At 45.8% G+C, this 17,877-nt stretch overlaps 1 protein-coding gene across 1 annotated transcript in view; it reads left to right on the forward strand.

Annotated features, from left to right (window-relative positions):
- Nucleotides 1-753: 753 nt before the first annotated feature.
- Nucleotides 754-17,877, forward strand: part of Snx8 (sorting nexin 8) — a 41,799-nt gene continuing 24,675 nt past the window's right edge. Inside the window, exon 1 of the mRNA XM_076840542.1 lies at nt 754-847. Coding sequence (XP_076696657.1) covers nt 754-847 — 94 coding nt within the window. The remainder of the gene's footprint in view (nt 848-17,877) is intronic.

Genomic DNA, 17,877 nt, shown 5'->3' on the forward strand with positions numbered 1-17,877 from the left:
GGGAGGATCTGGGGGCTTGGAGCTGTTTAAGGTCCCTCTTCTGCTCCTTTTAACTAATTTCTCCTTTCTGCCACCAGCTCAGACAAGGCCCCTGCCCTGACCCTGAGTGCACCCACATCCTTGCTCCCCTCTGGGGATAGCGAAGACATCTGTTCCACGTGGGCCAGCTGTTGGTCCTCCAGATCAGGTCGTACCTGGGCATCTGCACCAGCACAGGCCCTGTCTGGACTCCAGGTGGCAGCCGGCCAACCTGAGCGCGCTGCGGAGAGTTTGGGAGGGCGAGTGATTGAGCAAACCAAGGATGTGTGGGGGGCGAAGAGCGAGAGCGCCCATGATGAGAGCTGAGAGCAGGCGGGTGTGTGAATGGGGAGTAAGTGAGCACCAGGTGAGCGGACGACCTGCTAAGTGATCCGCAGAGGCAAAGTGCGCGAAGGCGGCAATGAACTGGCGGGCTGTGGTGACAAGAAGCAGTGACTGGCTACCGCGAGCCCATAGGTCGGTCTGAGGCCGGAGAGCTTCAGCCACGCCGAGCCACGTGGCTGAGGCTGGTCCCTGAGGCTGGGCGAGGCCTGACAGGGGCGGTTGATGGGCCGGGTGCGCCCGCCAAGGGGCGTGGCCACGCTGCGCATGGGCGTGACGGTGCGGGTCGGGGGCGTGGTCCTCCCGCTTGTGGGAGGGGCGATCCCGGAGGGGCGGGGCGAGGCAAGGTTGGCGGCGGGCGCGGGAGGAAGTCACGTGGGCGAGAGGGCTCACATGACTGGCCGCGCTATGGACCCGCTGCCCGCGGCGGCAGTAGCGTCTGCAACTGAGGCGGAGGCTGACGAGGAGGCGGATCCCTTGGCGGCAGGTACGGCGCGGGTGGCTCCCTGTTCTTGGTGCGCAGCCGGAGACCCTATGCGACGGTCGCCGGGCCGCTCGGGTCACTTTCTCCCCGCGCCCTTTCCCGCTCAGGAGAGTGGCGCGCTGCAGAGGGGCCACCTGTCCCGGGCCATACCTGGCCAGCTCCTGTCGGCGTCCCGCGCTCTTGGCCCAGTGGTGGAGGTCAGCCTCGCCCGCTCTGCCTGGGGTCCTTTGGACAGTGTCTCCGCGTTCCGCCGCTGGGGAAGGCGACGCTTGTGGTACTCAGCGCTTGGCTGGGGAGGGCTGCGGCGAGGGACCTGGGTTTCTCCTCTGAATGTGCAGAGGCACGACCGGCGTTCCTCTGAGGGATTACGCTCGTGTCTGAGTTTGGCAGGACGCTCCTCGCTTTGGGTGTCCTTTCCTGTGACCATTTCTCTGTGCAGGCATGCAGGTGGTGCTGGCGGGAGATACTATTCTTCTTGGCAGGGGTCTAGTGTGGGGACTCGGCCTGGCCGGCTTTGGCTAGGTTGTCACCTAGAAGCTGGTCCAGATGAATGAGTGAGTTTGGAGGTTTGGAGACGGGTTCTTCCCTAAAGGAAGGGCAGGGGGAACAGTGAGAAAGCCGGGGGGAGGGGTAGTGAGAGTGTGGGTCTTTTTTTATTTTTGATTTTTGGTACCAGGGATTAACCCCGGGTCTCTTTACCACTGAGGCACATTCCCAGCCCTTAATTAAAATTTTAATTTTGAGACAGGGTCTCGCCAAATTGCTTAGGGCCTCGCCAAGTTGCTGAGCCTAACTTTAAACTTGCGATCCTCCTGCCTCAGCCTGCTGAGCCACTGGAATTACAGGCGTGCATCACCACGTCCCGCCGATTAAGGGTCTTTACGTCAGTTAATCGTCAAACTTAGCCTGGCGCGTGCCTGTAATTCCAGCCACTGGGAAGACCGAGGTAGGAGGATCGCAAGTTCCAGGCCTCAGAAACTTAGCAAGGCCCTAAGCAACTTAGGGAGACCCTGTCTCAAAATAAAAAGTGCTGGGGATGTTGTTTACTGGTAAAGCATTCCTGGGTTCAGTCCCAGTACTGAAAAAACAAAACAAAAAACCCCCAAGTCTAGGCAGAACGCCCTGCCTTTGGTTATTTTTTTCCTCTCACTGGAGTCTGTGTAAGGGGAAGCATGTGACAGCTCCTGTTGGGTAGAACATTGTGTTCATGAGGTCACATGTTGGATCTTAGTGTGGACCCACCTATACCAGGGCCCTAGTCTGGACCCCCTGGGAGGCTGTGACTGGACTGAAAGCTTGCTTTTACCTGACTTGTGAAGCCGCAGGGGAGGTAGTTCAGTAGTCTCTTTGCAAAAGAGGGAGTGCCACAAAAGTTTCATACTGGACTCACTTAATGACTGCCATTATGGTGTGATTTGCTGATAACTTGAGCTCTGGACTCCCCTGGAGCTGTTTTCTCTTTGACTTTGCCTGGACTCCTTATAGGTAGTTGTCCTTCCTTGCCTGGGTGGTGATTGTATCAGGACTGCTCATTTTGTCCATAGCCATGTCACACTCTACAGTGCCGTGCTTCACTATGTACACAGTATTCTTTCAGCCGATTGAGTCTTAACAGTGGGATCCACAGGCTCCTGGGATGTAGCCTGTCAATTCGTTCCATTTGATTCCTGGCGCTTATCCTGGCAGGGAGGTGAAGTAATGCAGCAAACCATTTTCACCTTGGGAAAACTAACCAGAGATTAATAACTTGTCCAAAGTCACTAATGGTTGTTCCAGGGAGTGTATCTTGGTGGGACCCTGGCTGGGTGGACAGGGGTCAGAAAAACCTGAGCCTTTGAAAATGAGAGATATGTTTCATACTTCTACAAGGTTCATTTTGATTTCTTGGAGAAGTATGTCTTCTGGGTGTATAGTGAATTTCCTCTTCTCTGTCTTCTGCCTACACCATTGGAGCCACTGATAGTATTTATATGTGGACTTCGAGGTCTCCATCTTTGTAGAGCCTTTGGGATGGGTAGAAAAGATTATAGTGCTTATTGTAGTTTTCATTTCTTGAGTCTTATTACTTTATGGTGATTTGAAATATATGCTATGAATGCTCTATAGGCTAACTCCCATCTTAAAACTTAACATTTAATTATGCAATGCGTGGATGAACACATTTTCCTTAAATGTGTTAAAACAATATAGAATGTTGCAGTTTAAGTAAAAGTTCCTCCCCAATTGCAGTCACCTCATCCTTTTCCAGAGAGGTAACTGGTGTTTTCAGTTCAGGATGGATTTTTTTTTCCAGATCTATTTCCCCCCCCCCCCCAAGAACAGAATTTTATTTTGCAATGATGAAGATGGACAGAGAATATCAACTTCTATTTCTTTTTATTCTAATTAGTTATACATGACAGTAGAATGCATTTTGACACATTATACATAAATGGAGTATAACTTCTCATTCTTCTGGTTGTATATGATATGTAGTTATACCGGTGTGTAGTCATATTTGCACACAGGGGGTTGTACAGTCATATTTACACACAGGGTAACTATTTTTGTATTTTATGCATGGATGTACTCAGAAATTTATGCTTCTTGCTGAGTACTGTGATGCACGTTTATAATCCCAGTGACTGAGGAGGCTGAGGCAGGAGGATCACAAGTTTGAGGCCAGCTGCAGCAACTTAGTGGAGCCCTAAGCAACTTAATGAGATCCTGTCTTAAAATAAAAAAAGGGGAGGGTGCTGGGGATGTAGCTTAATGCTAAAGTGCCCCTGAATCATCAATCCCCAGTACCAAAAAAAAAAAAAGGAAAGAAATACTTGTACACATCTGCCATTTCCTTAGGTAGTGAATTCATTTTCTGTTGAGGCCATAACAAAATATCACAAATTTAGTGGCTTAAACAATGTAAATTTATCATCTCACAGTTCTGGAGGTCAGCAGCCCAAAATAAGTTTCACCAGGCTGAAGTCCAGGTAGAATCTGTTTCCTGCCTTTCCAGCTTCAAGAGGCACCTGCATTCCTTGGCCAGCGGTCCCCTTTCTCCAGCAACCTTGTGCACATCTCTCTCTGTGTGTGCTGTTGCCTCTCCTGTTCTCTTGTCTACTTTTTCCACTTTTAAGGACCTCTGTGATTATGTTGGGTCATCTGAATAATCTAGGATAATCTCCTTAATTTTACATCAGCTGATTAGCAATCTCATTTTCACTGCAACCTGAATTCCCTTTACCATGCAAAACTAACAGTCATAAGCCCTGAGGATTAGGATTTGGACATCTTTGGAATCTGTTATCCTGCCAGCCACTGGAAGATGTCCTAGGAGTTGACTTTTTTCAGTCACAGGGCTTGTATAGTTTTTGTTGTATCAAATACCCACAAATTATCCTCCTTGATGGTTCTTTTTTTTTTAATTGGTACTGGAACTTGAACCTGGGGATACTTTACTACTGAGCTACATCCCCAGCCCTTTTTATTTTAAATTTTGCAATGGGGTCTTGCTGAGTAGCTGAGGGTCTTGTTAAGTTTCTCAGGCTGGCCTCCAACTTGCAATCCTCCTGCATCAGCCTCATGAATCACTGGGATTACAGGCATTTGCCACCTGACTCCATGGTTGTTCTTACCATCTTGTACCAGAACAGAAATGTGTTAAAAGGGTCCTTTTCCTGTAATATCATCAAAATTAAATGTGTAGGGCTGGGATTGTGGCTCAGTGGTAGAGCACTTGCCTAGCATGTGGGAAGCACTGGATTCCAGTCTCAGCACCACATCTAAATAAATAAAAGATCCATCGACAACTAAAAAAAAAAGTAAAAAAAAAGTTGAGTAGCAATATTGTATATATTTAAAAAAATTAAATGTGTTTTTTTTTTTTTTTATACTGGGGACTGAACCCAGAGGTGCTTGATCACTGAGCCACATCCCTGTCTCTTTTTATTTTTCTTTTTGAGACAGCGTCTCACTAAATTGCTGAAGCTGGCCTCAAACTTGCAATCTTCCTGTCTTAGCCTCCTGAGTTGCTGGGAGTAGAGGCGTGCACCACCATGCTCAGCTAAATATCATTTTTTAAAACTCCCTTTGAATGTAGGAAAAAAAAGAGAAGGTTTTCCATTTTTGTATTAGTCTGTATTTTCTTGGTTAGCACATGGTTTAGTTTCTTGTAGTATTTTGTTGCCTGGGGTCGCTGACTTGGCTATTTCTGTCTTTTGCCCATTTTCTTATGGGGCCCTCTTTCCCCCCTTTATGAGTTAGTAGCACCTCTTTTCCTTGTGGATAGCAGCACCACTGGAGCATCCTGTTCCTGGCAGTGCAGGATGAGTCCATTGCAGGAGCCTTCAGGGTTCTAAAGCTCAGCTGTTGTGACTTAGAATAGAAGTCACAACAAGTGGTATGTGTGCCTGATCATCCAGTGTGATCTTCTGCGACTGAATGCAGAACGCATAAATAAAAAAAAAAATGCCAGTTTCCACTGTGTGTCCTAGCTCAGCTTCACACAGTCCTGTGGACCTAAATTTCATCTTAAAAATCAGGAGAATCCCGCCTCGCCCAGTTTGTGTGGCTCTTGATGGCATTCCATGCATTCCATTCGCTGGAAGCTGGGGGAATCCTTGTGTTCTCTGTGGTTAGGTCCCAGGGCTTTGCTGCCACCCAGCTCCTACCCAGTGGCTGTCTTTTCCTTCTCCCTCACGCTCTCACACCCCTGACTTGCAGTACCTCACCCAGGGGGTTGTGCCCCTTCTCTGGGTGTACATATTTGTCATAATTCATTGAGCTGTCACTTAAGATTTATGCAGCTTATGGTGATTAAATTATGCCTCAAACAACTGTTTACCTTAAGGGGAAAAAAAAACCCCTGTGCATCCTGCTCCCTCTACTTGTCACCTTTTCTTTCTCTTTAAAAAGAGAGAGAGAGAGAGAGAGAGAGAGAGAGAGAGAGAGAGAATTTTAATATTTATTTTTTATATTTTGGCAGACACAACATCTTCCTTTGTATGTGATGCTGAGGATCGAACCTGGGCCGCACGCATGCCAGGCGAGCACGCTACCGCTTGAGCCACATCCCAGCCCTATTTGTCACCTTTTCAATTTTTTTTTTGGTAAATTTTTTTAGTTGTTAATGGATCTTTATTTATTTGTGGTGCTGAGGATCAAACCCAGTGCCTCACATGTGCTAGGTGCTAGGCAAGCTCTCCACCACTGAGCTATAATCCCAGGCCCAAGGGCTTTTTTTTTAGTTGTAGACAGAAACAATACCTTTATTTCATTTATTTATTTTTATGTGGTGCTGAGGCTCCAACCCAGTGCCTCACACGTGCTAGGCAAGCGCTCCACCACTGAGCCACTACCCCAGCCTCTACTTCACACATTTTAAATTTGAACTTCTGATGGACAGAAACTTGTTTTTCTTTACCTCTCTGTATCTAGAATATCATCTGCTGTAAAAGAGGCTTAAATGTTTGAAGAGATTTGCGTTTTATCATTTTTTTAAATGATTGGATCACATTTTAGTTTGATTATATAGGAATTTTAAAGTTTGAATAGTTGGTCTTTACTGGTGCCCCCTTATCCCTTCCTCACTGGTCCCCCCAGGCACAATTTGCAAGGTAAAATGTGTCCATTTGAAGAAAGAGGAACTAAAGAATCATTATTATGTAGAACCGATTTTGCCAGCATTTGTGGTTAGCAAGAAAGTGATGTATTCTGGGTGGGGGAATTCTGTTTTAGTATTATTTTTTTCCTGAGAAAAATGAAGTACAAAAAGAGATGTTTGCCATCCTGTGTGCTTGGGTGGCAGGGAGACTGCAGGGGTGGTGGGCAGGTGCTGGCTGCAGCCTCCCAGGACCAGCTGTGCTGTCAGGAGCCCAAGGTGTGGACCCCACACAGCCTGGGAGACCGAAGGTAGGGCCCAGCTGGGCATCGCTGCCTTCTGGGTCACACTTTCTGTTTTTTTCTTGTAGAATTAATAAAAATCATAACCTGATAAGGGGGAGAAGTTCCATAAAAAGTGTCTTGGGGCACATGTCGATGTTGAACTCTCAGATGGGGCCCCTGGGGTTCTTCTGGATCCATACTTCATGCCGTGTTCTGTGGCAGCTGTTGAAGGCGTTTTGTGTTGGGTTGTGGGTAGGTGTTTGGGGGTCTTTTAGCTCCCTACAGGTTTCAGAGTTTGTGTTCAGCAGATCTAAAGTGAGTGACGTGGAATTTGAATATAGCCCAGGGAAGTTCCGTGTGGGCTGGAGGAAGTTGGGATTGGCTCTGAAGAAGTGAGATCAGGTTTTTACCCAGCAATCTTCTGAAGCCTGGTTTGTGCTGGTGAAGTGTTGTCCCTCAGGAGTCTCACGAATGAGTTGAAATCAGACGTGGGACAGTTTTATTGCAGTATGTGAAATGGTGCATTGAGAATGTGTCATATAAGTGATATAGCCATAAGTACAGCACTTGGTGAAGGCGCCTCAGCCACTGTGCCACCACGTTAACACAGCTGTCCCCTCGGTGCCTTTCCTTTCCTTCCTGTGTGCTTGCTGTGTTGTTCTCTTTCCTGTGTCCCGGGTGAATGTTCTTGCAGCCTGTTCCTTTCAGATGATATTTTTCTGCACCGCTAAGTAGTTTTTGAAATTTACTATTTAACGTCTGCATAATCATGTAGCAAGGAAGGTAATATTTGTATATCTAAAGTACTGGTGTTATAAAATTTGAATTAATGGCGCTCTTGCCACTTTTTTCCAGAAATGGTTCTTTCAGTGGAATCCATGTAAAAGTTGTCCTTATTCTTTCATTTTTTGGTACAAAAGACATAGTTTCTCTCTCCTTTCTCTTCCTTATTCATCTCCCACCAAACTAGTTCCATACCCTGGAGGTGACCCTGTTATCAGTTGTGTGTGTTGATTCAGAGTCTTAGCAAACAAAATCATTAGGCTTTTAGAGCTGGAGAGGTGTCCTCTGATGACTGACCTGAGGGATGTTCCATTCTGTAACTTCTTACAGAAATCCGAGACTGGGTCCCTTTATTCCTGGGTCCCCTTACTCCGTAGTGAGGATGTTGAGAAAACATCTGGCACAAAAAACACATACTACACGACTTCAATTTCTAGAACATTCAGACACATCTGAAGTAGGGTCTGTTGTGTGGATATGCTTATGTGGGTGATAAAAGTATAAATGAAAAGCAGAGAAGATAATACCATAAAAATTAGGCTCGTGGTCACATCTGGTAGGAGAAAGGGGGTCTGATCTATAAGGGATACAGTACAAGGGAGGTTTCTGGGGTGCTAGAGGTCATTGTATTTCGTGTTGGTTACATGTGTTTGAAGTATAATTTTGTTCACGTGCCAGTAGAATTTTTTTTTTTTTCCCTGTGCTCGTGATTGAACCCTGGGCCTCATTCATGCTAGGCAGAGCTCTACCATTGAGCCACATCATGAGCCTTCCCACAGAAATTTTATACCCCTTTCTATGTGTGTTTGTGATATATTTCACAATACAGAGTTTTTTGGGAAAATCTGAGATGATAAGTAAAGGTAGATGCAAAGGTACTGTCTTCAAATAATCGAGAGGTGCCAGGTGTGGTGGTGCACTTGTAATCCCAGTGGCTCCAAAGGCTGAGGCAGGAGGATCACAGATTCAAAGCCGACCTCAGCAATTTAGCGAGGCCCTAACCAACTTAGTGAGACCCTCTCTTAAAATAGAAATTAAAAAAGATGGGGGCGGGGGTTATGGCTCAGTGGTAGAGCGCCCTTGGTTCAATCCCAAGTACCAAAGGGAAAAAAAAAGTAGAGAGGTTTGGACTCCCTTAGCGTTCGCTCTCCAGGCCACATTGGAGTGACTTAGAGGGAGGTTTGCTTTTGGTGGCACGTGTCTGATTATCCTGTGCCACTCTGGCTTCTGCTTTCTGAGAATCAGGCTTGATTGGGAGGTCTCTGATGGTGCCAGCTGTTTGAGTGGCTCCTGGAGGTCACTGTAGGAAGGAGGACCCCGACCCTCGGGCTACTGGCACCTTTGGGACACAGGATGGATGCCATGCACCTCCCTGCTGTTGAAAGCGCCCCTCTTTGCAAAGGCATTGTGAAGTAGGCTTGGGTGAACTTCAGCTTTGCGTAACTGAGTACCTTCAGCACCACAGCCTCCCCCCAGGGCTCCTGGTTCCAGCTCCAGAGGGACTCCAGGCTGGCCAGGGTGGGGCTGCCTTTCAGAAAATCTTTTTTACTGCTGGTGTTTTGAACATAGGGAGATTTTTTTTTTAATATTTATTTTTTTTAGGTGTAGTTGGACACAGTGCCTTTATTTTATTTATTTATATGCGGTGCTGAGGATCGAACCCAGGGCCTCGCACGCACGTGCTAGGCAGCGCTGAGCCACACCCTCAGCCCCTCAGGGAGATGTTAAGCCACATTTTCAGGAGTCAGAATCTGATGCAGGCCTGCACACGTGAGGCTCCTTATCTCAGGGTGACAGCGCACTGTTCCTCTACCTTCTTAGAGGAGAAGAGAATGCTTGAGTCTTGGAGGCAGGAATTGAGAGTGATCTGAGGGTCAGGAAGGAGCGAGGGAGAAGGGCAGGCTGGGGCCCACTGTGCAGGTTGGGTTAACGTACTGCCCAGTGGAGATGGGAAAGGGGGGACTCGTGTGACAGCTCTGCAGAAGTTGAATGGTCAGCTGTGTCGTGTATAGGGGGCAGTGCTCTAGTAGGAGCACTCCGTCCTCTGCCTCCGGGGTCTAGGGGAGAGCTGTGTCCTCTGACTTGGGTTCTGGCCAGTCGCATTCCCTGCTGTCTGCCCCCTGGGCACTGGAAGGTGGGGGCCTGTCCCAGTCCTGTGACTCACTGCAGATGGGGTCAGCTGGACCTCACTTGGCTCGCTGGGGCCAGCGGCTGCCTGGAGATCTTGTGGAGGCACCTAATGTGGTCACAGATGCTCCGTTTTGCCCTCCCGGGGTTAGGATAGCTGGTGCACCCAGATGTTTTGTAGTATTTTCCCATGGATGTGAGGAGACGCCAGGAAACTTGAGTTACTTTCAGGCTGAACCATCCAGAGCCAAAAAGAGGGTTAAAAAAATGTTGTCAACCACAGAAACAAACCAAGGAATTGAAAATGGATTCCATCTTGTTCAGTGGAGATTAGGATTCTTTCAGGAACTTTGAATTCCTACTTTGTCAGTTATTCCAATATTCCCTAAATTGGCCAAAATAATTTTTCTTTCAAAGTCTGGAAAAAGTCATTGGGCCTGTCCCTGTGTCAACATTCCCAAGACAAGAGGCCCTGGAGGCTGAATGGGTTCTTTGAGAAGCTACCTTGGGAGTTCACGGGAGCGGGGTCTGGTGGCCCTTGCTGTGCCTTTCCTCTTGGATTGCGTCAGCGTAAGTCATCTGGGAGGGAGGTGTTTTCAGTCCTGCTCTTCAGTTTTGCTATGTCTTGGGCACAGCAGTGATTTTTTTTCCCTCTTGTGGTCTGGTTGCTCGCACTTCCCCTGGAAAGAACCAGCTTCCTCCCAGCCTGAAAATGGCGTGTGTCCTGCTTGTCTGTGAGTGTGTTTGTATGTGTGCATGTGCACGCGCATGTATGTGGTTCCCATTTGGTTCTCTGGATACTCCTTGGTGTGTTTGTGATCGAGCTGGGAGCTTGGGAGTGGTTTGGTTCTTGATGAGCACGGGATGCTGTTGACAGGTCCAAGGGCCCAGTCCTTCTGGGAACACCAGTCCTGCTGGTGGCTCACTTGGCCTGTCCTTTGATCTGGGTGTTTAGGGTCTGACTTGCTGGCCCATTAACCAGGAGATTCTTGGGCACTGGCCCCCGTGCTTGAGGTGCTTGTTTTCTTGTTTGATTCTTGCAGACAGTGAAGTCCCCCAGTTTTGTAGAGGGGACCTCCTGTTGATGGTCACAGACCAGTGGAGCACATCTGACCTGTGCCCCTGCTCAGTGTTTTTGGGTGTTGATGAGGCAGAGGATAAAGGACGGAGCCTGGTTTTGGTGTCATTGGGTAGCTTGGCGCAAGTTCTGGCACTAGCTGTCCGGATGATACTCCGCACCTGCCTTCCAGCTCATGGGAGGAGAGGAGAAAGCGCTGTACTGAGGGACTTGCTCTGTTGCTTAGCACTCAGTGGCTGCTTCTAGCCCTTGATTTGTAGCTTTGTGGACCCCTGAGAGGTCCCTGGGGCATGAGTGTGGCCACTCAAAGTGTTTGTGGCAACACCATCCACTGGAATCTATCTGTACTTGGAACAATCAAAGGATTTCAGAGGTAGACGGTGGGTGGTGTTTTCCCTTTTCAAGAGAAACCTTCATTCAAAATTTCCAGCCATCTCTGTTCTAAGCTTTTTGCTGTGGTAGGAAAATAAATTAGTTCATGTTCATGAGAACTGGAGAGAAGAGAGTAAATTCATCAAACATTTTTTTTTTTTTTGGAGATGGGTTCTTGTGATGTTGTCCATCTCAAGTGACCCTACAGCCTCAGCTTCCTGAGTCTCTGGTCCTCCAGATATGTTCTGCCACATCTGGTTTATCAAACATTTCTTTCTTTATCTGCTTGAATCAAATGTATGAAATATGATATGTCAAGAGCTTTGTAACAATTAATTTTGAACAATTAATTTTGAACAATTAATAATAAAAAACAAACAAACAAAAATTTCTTTCTTTTCTTTTTTTTTGATACTGGGGATCTAACCCAGGGGTGCTTTATCACTGGCTATATCCCCAGCCCTTTTTATCTTTCAAGAAAGGGCCTTGTGCAGTTGCTGAGGCTGGCCTCAAACTTTCAGTCCTCTTGTCTCAGCCTCCTCTGTGTCACCAGGATTATAGATGTGTGCCGCCACACCAGCACAAACATTTGTCAACAACTTTATTGAGATATAGTTCATATATATACAGTTCACCCATTTAAAGTGTACAGTTAAATGGATTTTAGTATATATTCACAGAGTTATTTTATTGTCCACACAATAAAACACTTAATTGAGCTCAGAAAGAAAGCCCCTACCCTTTAGCAGTCACTTCAACCCTCTCTTCCTCCAAGCCCCTGGTAGTCACTACTCTTTTTTTTTTTTTTTTTTAATTTTTTAATATTTATTTATTTTTTGTTTGTATGTGGTGCTGAGGATCGAACCCGGGCCGCACGCATGCCAGGCGAGCGCGCTACCACTTGAGCCACATCCCCAGCCCATCACTACTCTTTTTAAAAAATTTTTAAAAAATTCTCAAGATTTCCCTATTCTGGAAATTTAATATAAATAGAATCATATAATACATGGTTTTTGGTGGCTTGTTGTATGTGTGGTACCAGGGATTGATCTCAGAGGTGTTCTACCACTGAACTACCTCCCCCAGCCCTTTTTATGTTTTATTTTGAGACAAGGCCTTGCTAAATTGCTAAATTGGCCTTGAATTTACAATCCTCCCCTCAGCCTCCCAACTCACAGGGATTACAGGTGTGCGCCACCACACCTGCTGCTTCATTTCTTCTTATTGCTGAATGAGCCCCCATTCCATTTCACTTACCCATTCATCAGGGACGGGCATTTGTGTTGTTTCTAATTTTGATTATTATGAACCAAGCTGCTGTGAATTGAGATGTGTGGGACTACTGTTTTGTGTGGATGGGTGTTTTAATTTCTCTAGGGTAATATACCTAGGCTCAGAGTCGTTGGGTCATATGAGAACCTTCATCTGTGTAACCGCTGGCCTGTGTCCCCAGCAGCTGCACCGTCTTCCATTCCCACCTCGCCTTGCTTGTCAGCTTGTCTTTTGGATTATAGTGATCTTTGTGGGTATGAAGTGGCATCTCTTTGTTTGGACATCTTTTCATGTGCCTGTTGGCCATTTGTATATCTTCTTTGGAGAAATGTTCATTCAAACCCTTTATATATCCTTTATATATCTTTAAAATTATGTAATTTGTCTTAAAAAAAAGTAAGAATTCTTTAGATATTTTTGACATATCTCTTATCCCTGTGTGGTTTCAAGTGAGCTATATTCCTACATTCCTTTTATTTTTCATTTTAAGGAAGGGTCTTGCTAAGTTGCTGGGACTTGACTTGAACTTGTGATCCTCCTGCCTCAGGCTCCTGAGATGCTGGGATTGTAAGTGTGGCCACCACATCAGGCTAAGTTGTCTTTTCACTTTTTATTTTTGGCTACTGGGACTTGAACCCGGGAGCACTCAACCCCTGAGCCACATCTCCAGCCCTTTTTTGTATTTTATTTAGAGACAGGGTCTTACTGAGTTGCTAAGTGCCTAACTTTGAACTCGCGATCCTCCTGCCTTACTTAACCTCCTGAGCCTCTGTGCCCTGCTTATCTTTTCACTTTTTTTTTTTTTAAGAATCTCTTTAAAAATTTGTCCTAATTAGTTATACATAACAGAATGCATTTTGACACATCATACATAAATGGAGTATAAGTTCTCATTTGTCTGGATGTACAAGATGTAGAATCACACCGGTCGTGTAATCATATACTCACAAAGGGTAATAATGTCCTATGCATTCTATTATTATTCCTACCTCATGCCCCTTCCTCTCCCTTCACTCCTCTCTGTCTAGTCCAAAGCAAAATACCTCTTCTCCCTCCCTTTATTGTGAAATAGCATCTGTATATCTGAGAAAACATTCAGCCTTTGGTTCTTTGGGATTGTTTTATTTTGCTTAGCATAATATTCTCTCATTCCATCCATTTACTGGTAAATTCCATAATTTCATTCTTCTTTAAGGTTGAGTAATATTCCATTGTGTATATATACTACAATTATCCATTCATCTGTTGAAGTGCACCTAGTTTGGTACCATAGTTTAGTTATTAAGATTTGAGGGCTGGGGATGTGGCTCAAGCAGTAGCGCGCTCGCCTGGCATGCGTGTGGCCCGGGTTCGATTCTCAGCACCACATACAAACAAAGATGTTGTGTCCGCCGAAAACTAAAAAATAAATGTTACAATTCTCTCTCTCTCTTAAAAAAAAAAAAAAAAAAGATTTGAGCTGCTGTATACATTGACATGTCTGCATTACTGTAATATGCTGATTTTAAGTCCTTTGGGCATAAACGTAGGAGTGGGATAACTGGGTCAAATGGTGGTTCCATTCCAAGTTTTCTGAGGAATCTCCATACTGCTTTCCATAGTGATTGCACCAATTTGCAGTCCCACCAGCAATGTGTGAGTCTTTTCACCTTCTTGATGGTTTCTTTTGAAGCACAGCAGTTTTTAATTTTGACAAAGTACAGTTTATCTATTTTGTTCCTTTTTTTGTGCTTTTGGTATTATTTCCAAGAAGACTTTGCCTAATCCAAGATCATGAGGATTTCCTGCTATTTCCTGCTACATGTTTTGTAATTTAGCTCTCACATTTAGGTTTGTGATGCATTTTTAATTGGTTCTTGTGTATGGTGTGAGGTAGGAGCCTGACTTCATTCTTTTGCATGTGGGTACCCACTTGCCCCTGGTGAAACCCTTTGTGGGTGTGGGTGTGGGTGCTGTGTGCTCCTCCCCTCTATGGGGAAAGCAGAACTCCCTGCAGAATTGTATGTCCTGATTTGGGAGAAAGCCATGAATGACGCAGATTGAGGAGAGGGCTCAGAAGGGAGACTGAAGCCAGTTGTGAGAGCATGAAGGAAGAGTGACAGTCCCTGTAAAGGCTTGGAACTACTTCCCTGTTGGAGTTGTGTCTGAACTGAGTGTGGAGGCTGGAAAGGATCCAGTTCAGGCATTCTCACCTAGTAAGTACTGATGCACTTTGAGGGAGCTCATGTCGTTGTTAATTGATAGTTTGCTTTGAGTTAAGAGTTTTTAAACCACTGCAATGGTGGTTTAAGAGAAGACAGCAATATTCTGCTCTAACAGTGTGGGTGAACTCTCCATGTGGCATGCTACGGCCTTACATCGTCCAGTTCTTCCTTAGCTGGGTGTGGTGGTGCATGCCTATAATCCCAGCCATTTGGGAGGCTGAGGCAGGAGGATTGCAAATTCAAAGCCAGCCTCAGCAATTTAGCAAAACCCTATCTCAAAGTAAAAAAAATAAATGAAAAGGGCTGGGGCTGTGGTTCAGTGGTTAAGCACTGTTGGGTTCAATCCACAGTAGCAAAAAAAAAAAAAAAAAAAGAAAAAAGTTCTTCCTTATATTCTTTTGGGGAAAATAGATACAGCTGAACAGGGCAAGGGTGCAGGAGGAAAGATACTGCCAGGGAGGCATGCGGCACCCTCTTGGGGCTCAGCTTGGTGGCATCTGCTGATGACTGTTCTCTTTGTCAGTAGCTTTCTTTCTGTTGCTCACTGAGGCACAGTTCCCATCACAGGGGAGGAGGAGTCTTAAATGAAGTCTGCTGGTGCGGGGAGGGCCTGCGGTTACTGTCTTGCCTAGGCAATCAATGCAGTCCTTGAGTTACGTGGCTTTCTTGCTCACATGAATTGGATTTCATTTGTCCAGTAAGCAGGTATTTATTGAGCATCTGCTGTGTACTGGGCACTGCTCCTGATCACTGAGATACAGATTGTGAACAAACACAAAGACCTGTCCTTGGGGAGAGAATATGCTTGAGTGGGTGATGGCCAACATTTAGTAGAGGTAGTAAGTAAGTGATATGTACAGAGCATAATAGAAGACAGGACCTGCCATGGAGGAGATGACGATGCGGGCCATGTTGTCACTGAGAAGTCATGGAGAAGGTGATGCTGAGCCAAGATTCGAAGGTGATCAGACCATACTTAGTCTGATGGGTATATGGGGGGAGAGTGTCATTGGAGAAGAGGCAGCTGACCATGGCTTCATGACCAGGAGGTTGTCTCAGGGTTTGTGGGACAGTGAGGCAGCCAGCGTGGCTGAAGAGGTGGATGAGGGTGCAGCACCCAGGGTACCTGATGGCTAAAATGAGAAAAGAACATTTTGCTGGTGGCAGTGGGTTTCTAAAGCCTGGCTCAGGGTCTCGTCTCCTTAGAGAGAGGGTGTCTCTGAACCTCAATGAGGAAATCATGGTTTTGTGAGTGATGTGGCATCGTTCCTGTGGGCCTATAAGAGCCACTCAGGGTTGGGGGTAGGACTCAGTGGTGAAGTGCTTGCCTAGTATACACGAGGTCCTGGGTTCTACCTGCTCTGGATGGGGGAACACTTAGGAAAGTATTCATTGGCAGGAAAACAGATGTGGAATTGTCCATGTTAAAATTAGAGTTAAAATTTGCCAGCATGTGGTGCATGCCTGTAATCTCAGCCACGTGGGAGGCTGAGGCAGGAGGATCACAGGTTTGAGGTCAGCCCTGCAACTTAGTGAGACCTTGTCTCTAGATAAAAATAAACAGGACTGGGGTGTAGCTCAGAGGTCAGCACTCCTGGGTTTAAGCCCTAGTTATCCCGCCCCCAAGAAAAAAAAAGATGCAGCAGGATCCTTGTGTGAAGCTAGTCTTCATGTTAACTGCAGAGAACAGCTGAAGGCGAGTGGCACAGTTACATTCATCTCAATCTTCTGATGTTTTGCACTTGCCACAGGGACTTAGTCTCAACGTCCTAGGAATATGGAGCAGCGGTTGTGATGTAAATGGAAATGATGAGATAAAACCAAGAATTAATTGGTTGCAACTGTTGGAAGAAGCATTGGTCTCCCAGACTTCGAGAAGAGGACAGGAAATGCTGAGCGCTCACATCATTGGGAGGCAGATGGATGCTGGCTGGTGGGAGTGCAGATTGGCTCAGTTACTTTGAAAAACTGGAAATATTTACTAAGCTGAGCATACGCAAATCCTGTGATCAGCAATTTCGCTTTGGCTGTATTCGGTGCCCAACAGCAACGCCTGCATATGTGCAGCAAGAGATGTGTTAACGTTCCAGCAGCGCGGGTGTCTAGGCAGATGCCCAGCCCCAGCGAGATGAATGAATAGTGGTGGCACGAGCATGCAGCAGACTCCACGGGACTGAGAAGGGACAGCGTCATTCTATGGGAGGAGATTGGAACAGGGATGCCATGATTCCACTCATAGCACAAAAACAAGTGACTCCATGAACAGCTCATGGAGTCAGAAGGCAATGATGACCTGAGGGCAGTGGCTAGAGGGAACATGGGGGTGTTGGGTGCTCACTCTTCACTTGGGCTCCTACACTGCTGTGTGCATTTAGGAATTCCCTGAGTCCGTGGTTCTGATGTGGACTTTTCTGTATGTGCTCAGTATACAAAGTTTTAAAAACCAGTGGGGGGCGCTGGGGTTGTGGCTCAGTGGTAGAGCGCTCGTCTAGTATGCATGAACAGCGGTTCCATCCTCAGCACCACATAAAAATAAAAAATAAAGAGATTGTGTCCATCTAAAAATAAAAAATAAATATTAAAAAAAAAACCAATGGAGGGGTGTGTGTGTGTGTGTGTGTGTGTGTATTTATTACATGTTAACTAAATACAATATTTGTGTGCATTTGATGGACATGTGTGTGAAGGAGCTGGAGGACCTGCCTGGGAATGCCAGCATTGATTTGGGATTGGAGTCCTTGAATCAGGGAAGAACCAGTGCACAGATATATTTTTTTTGGGGGGGCAGTATATGGCAAAGTATTGTTTTCAGTTAAATCTTGGTGGTGGATACATAGGTTCTGATATTTTCTGTACTTTATTTTTTTGTGTTCTTTTTTATTCTTTTTAGATTTATATGACAGTGGAGGGTATTTTGACATTATACATATATAGAGTTTGACTTCCCTTTCTGTGGTTGTACATGATGTGGAGTTTCACTGGTCGTGTATTCATATATGAATATAGGAAAGAGATGTCCGACTCATTCTGTCTTTTCTATTCCCAACCCCGCTCCCTTCTCCTCATTCCCCTTTGTCTAATCAAATAAGCTTCTTTCTATCCCCGCCCCCCTTATTGTGAGTCAGCATCTGCATATTGGAGAACATTTGGCCTTTGTCTTTTTTGGGATTGGCTTATTTCACTTAGCATGATAGTCTGTAGTTCTATTCATCATTGGCAAATGTGTACTTTATGTTTGAAGTGTTTTACAAAATAAGTGTGAACACATTTAAAAGTTATATAGAGAAAAAGATCCAATGGGAAAAACAATGTTAATCATGATTGAATGGAAATTT

This window comes from Callospermophilus lateralis, chromosome 19 (genome assembly GCF_048772815.1).
Source record: "Callospermophilus lateralis isolate mCalLat2 chromosome 19, mCalLat2.hap1, whole genome shotgun sequence".
NCBI lineage: Eukaryota > Metazoa > Chordata > Mammalia > Rodentia > Sciuridae > Callospermophilus > Callospermophilus lateralis.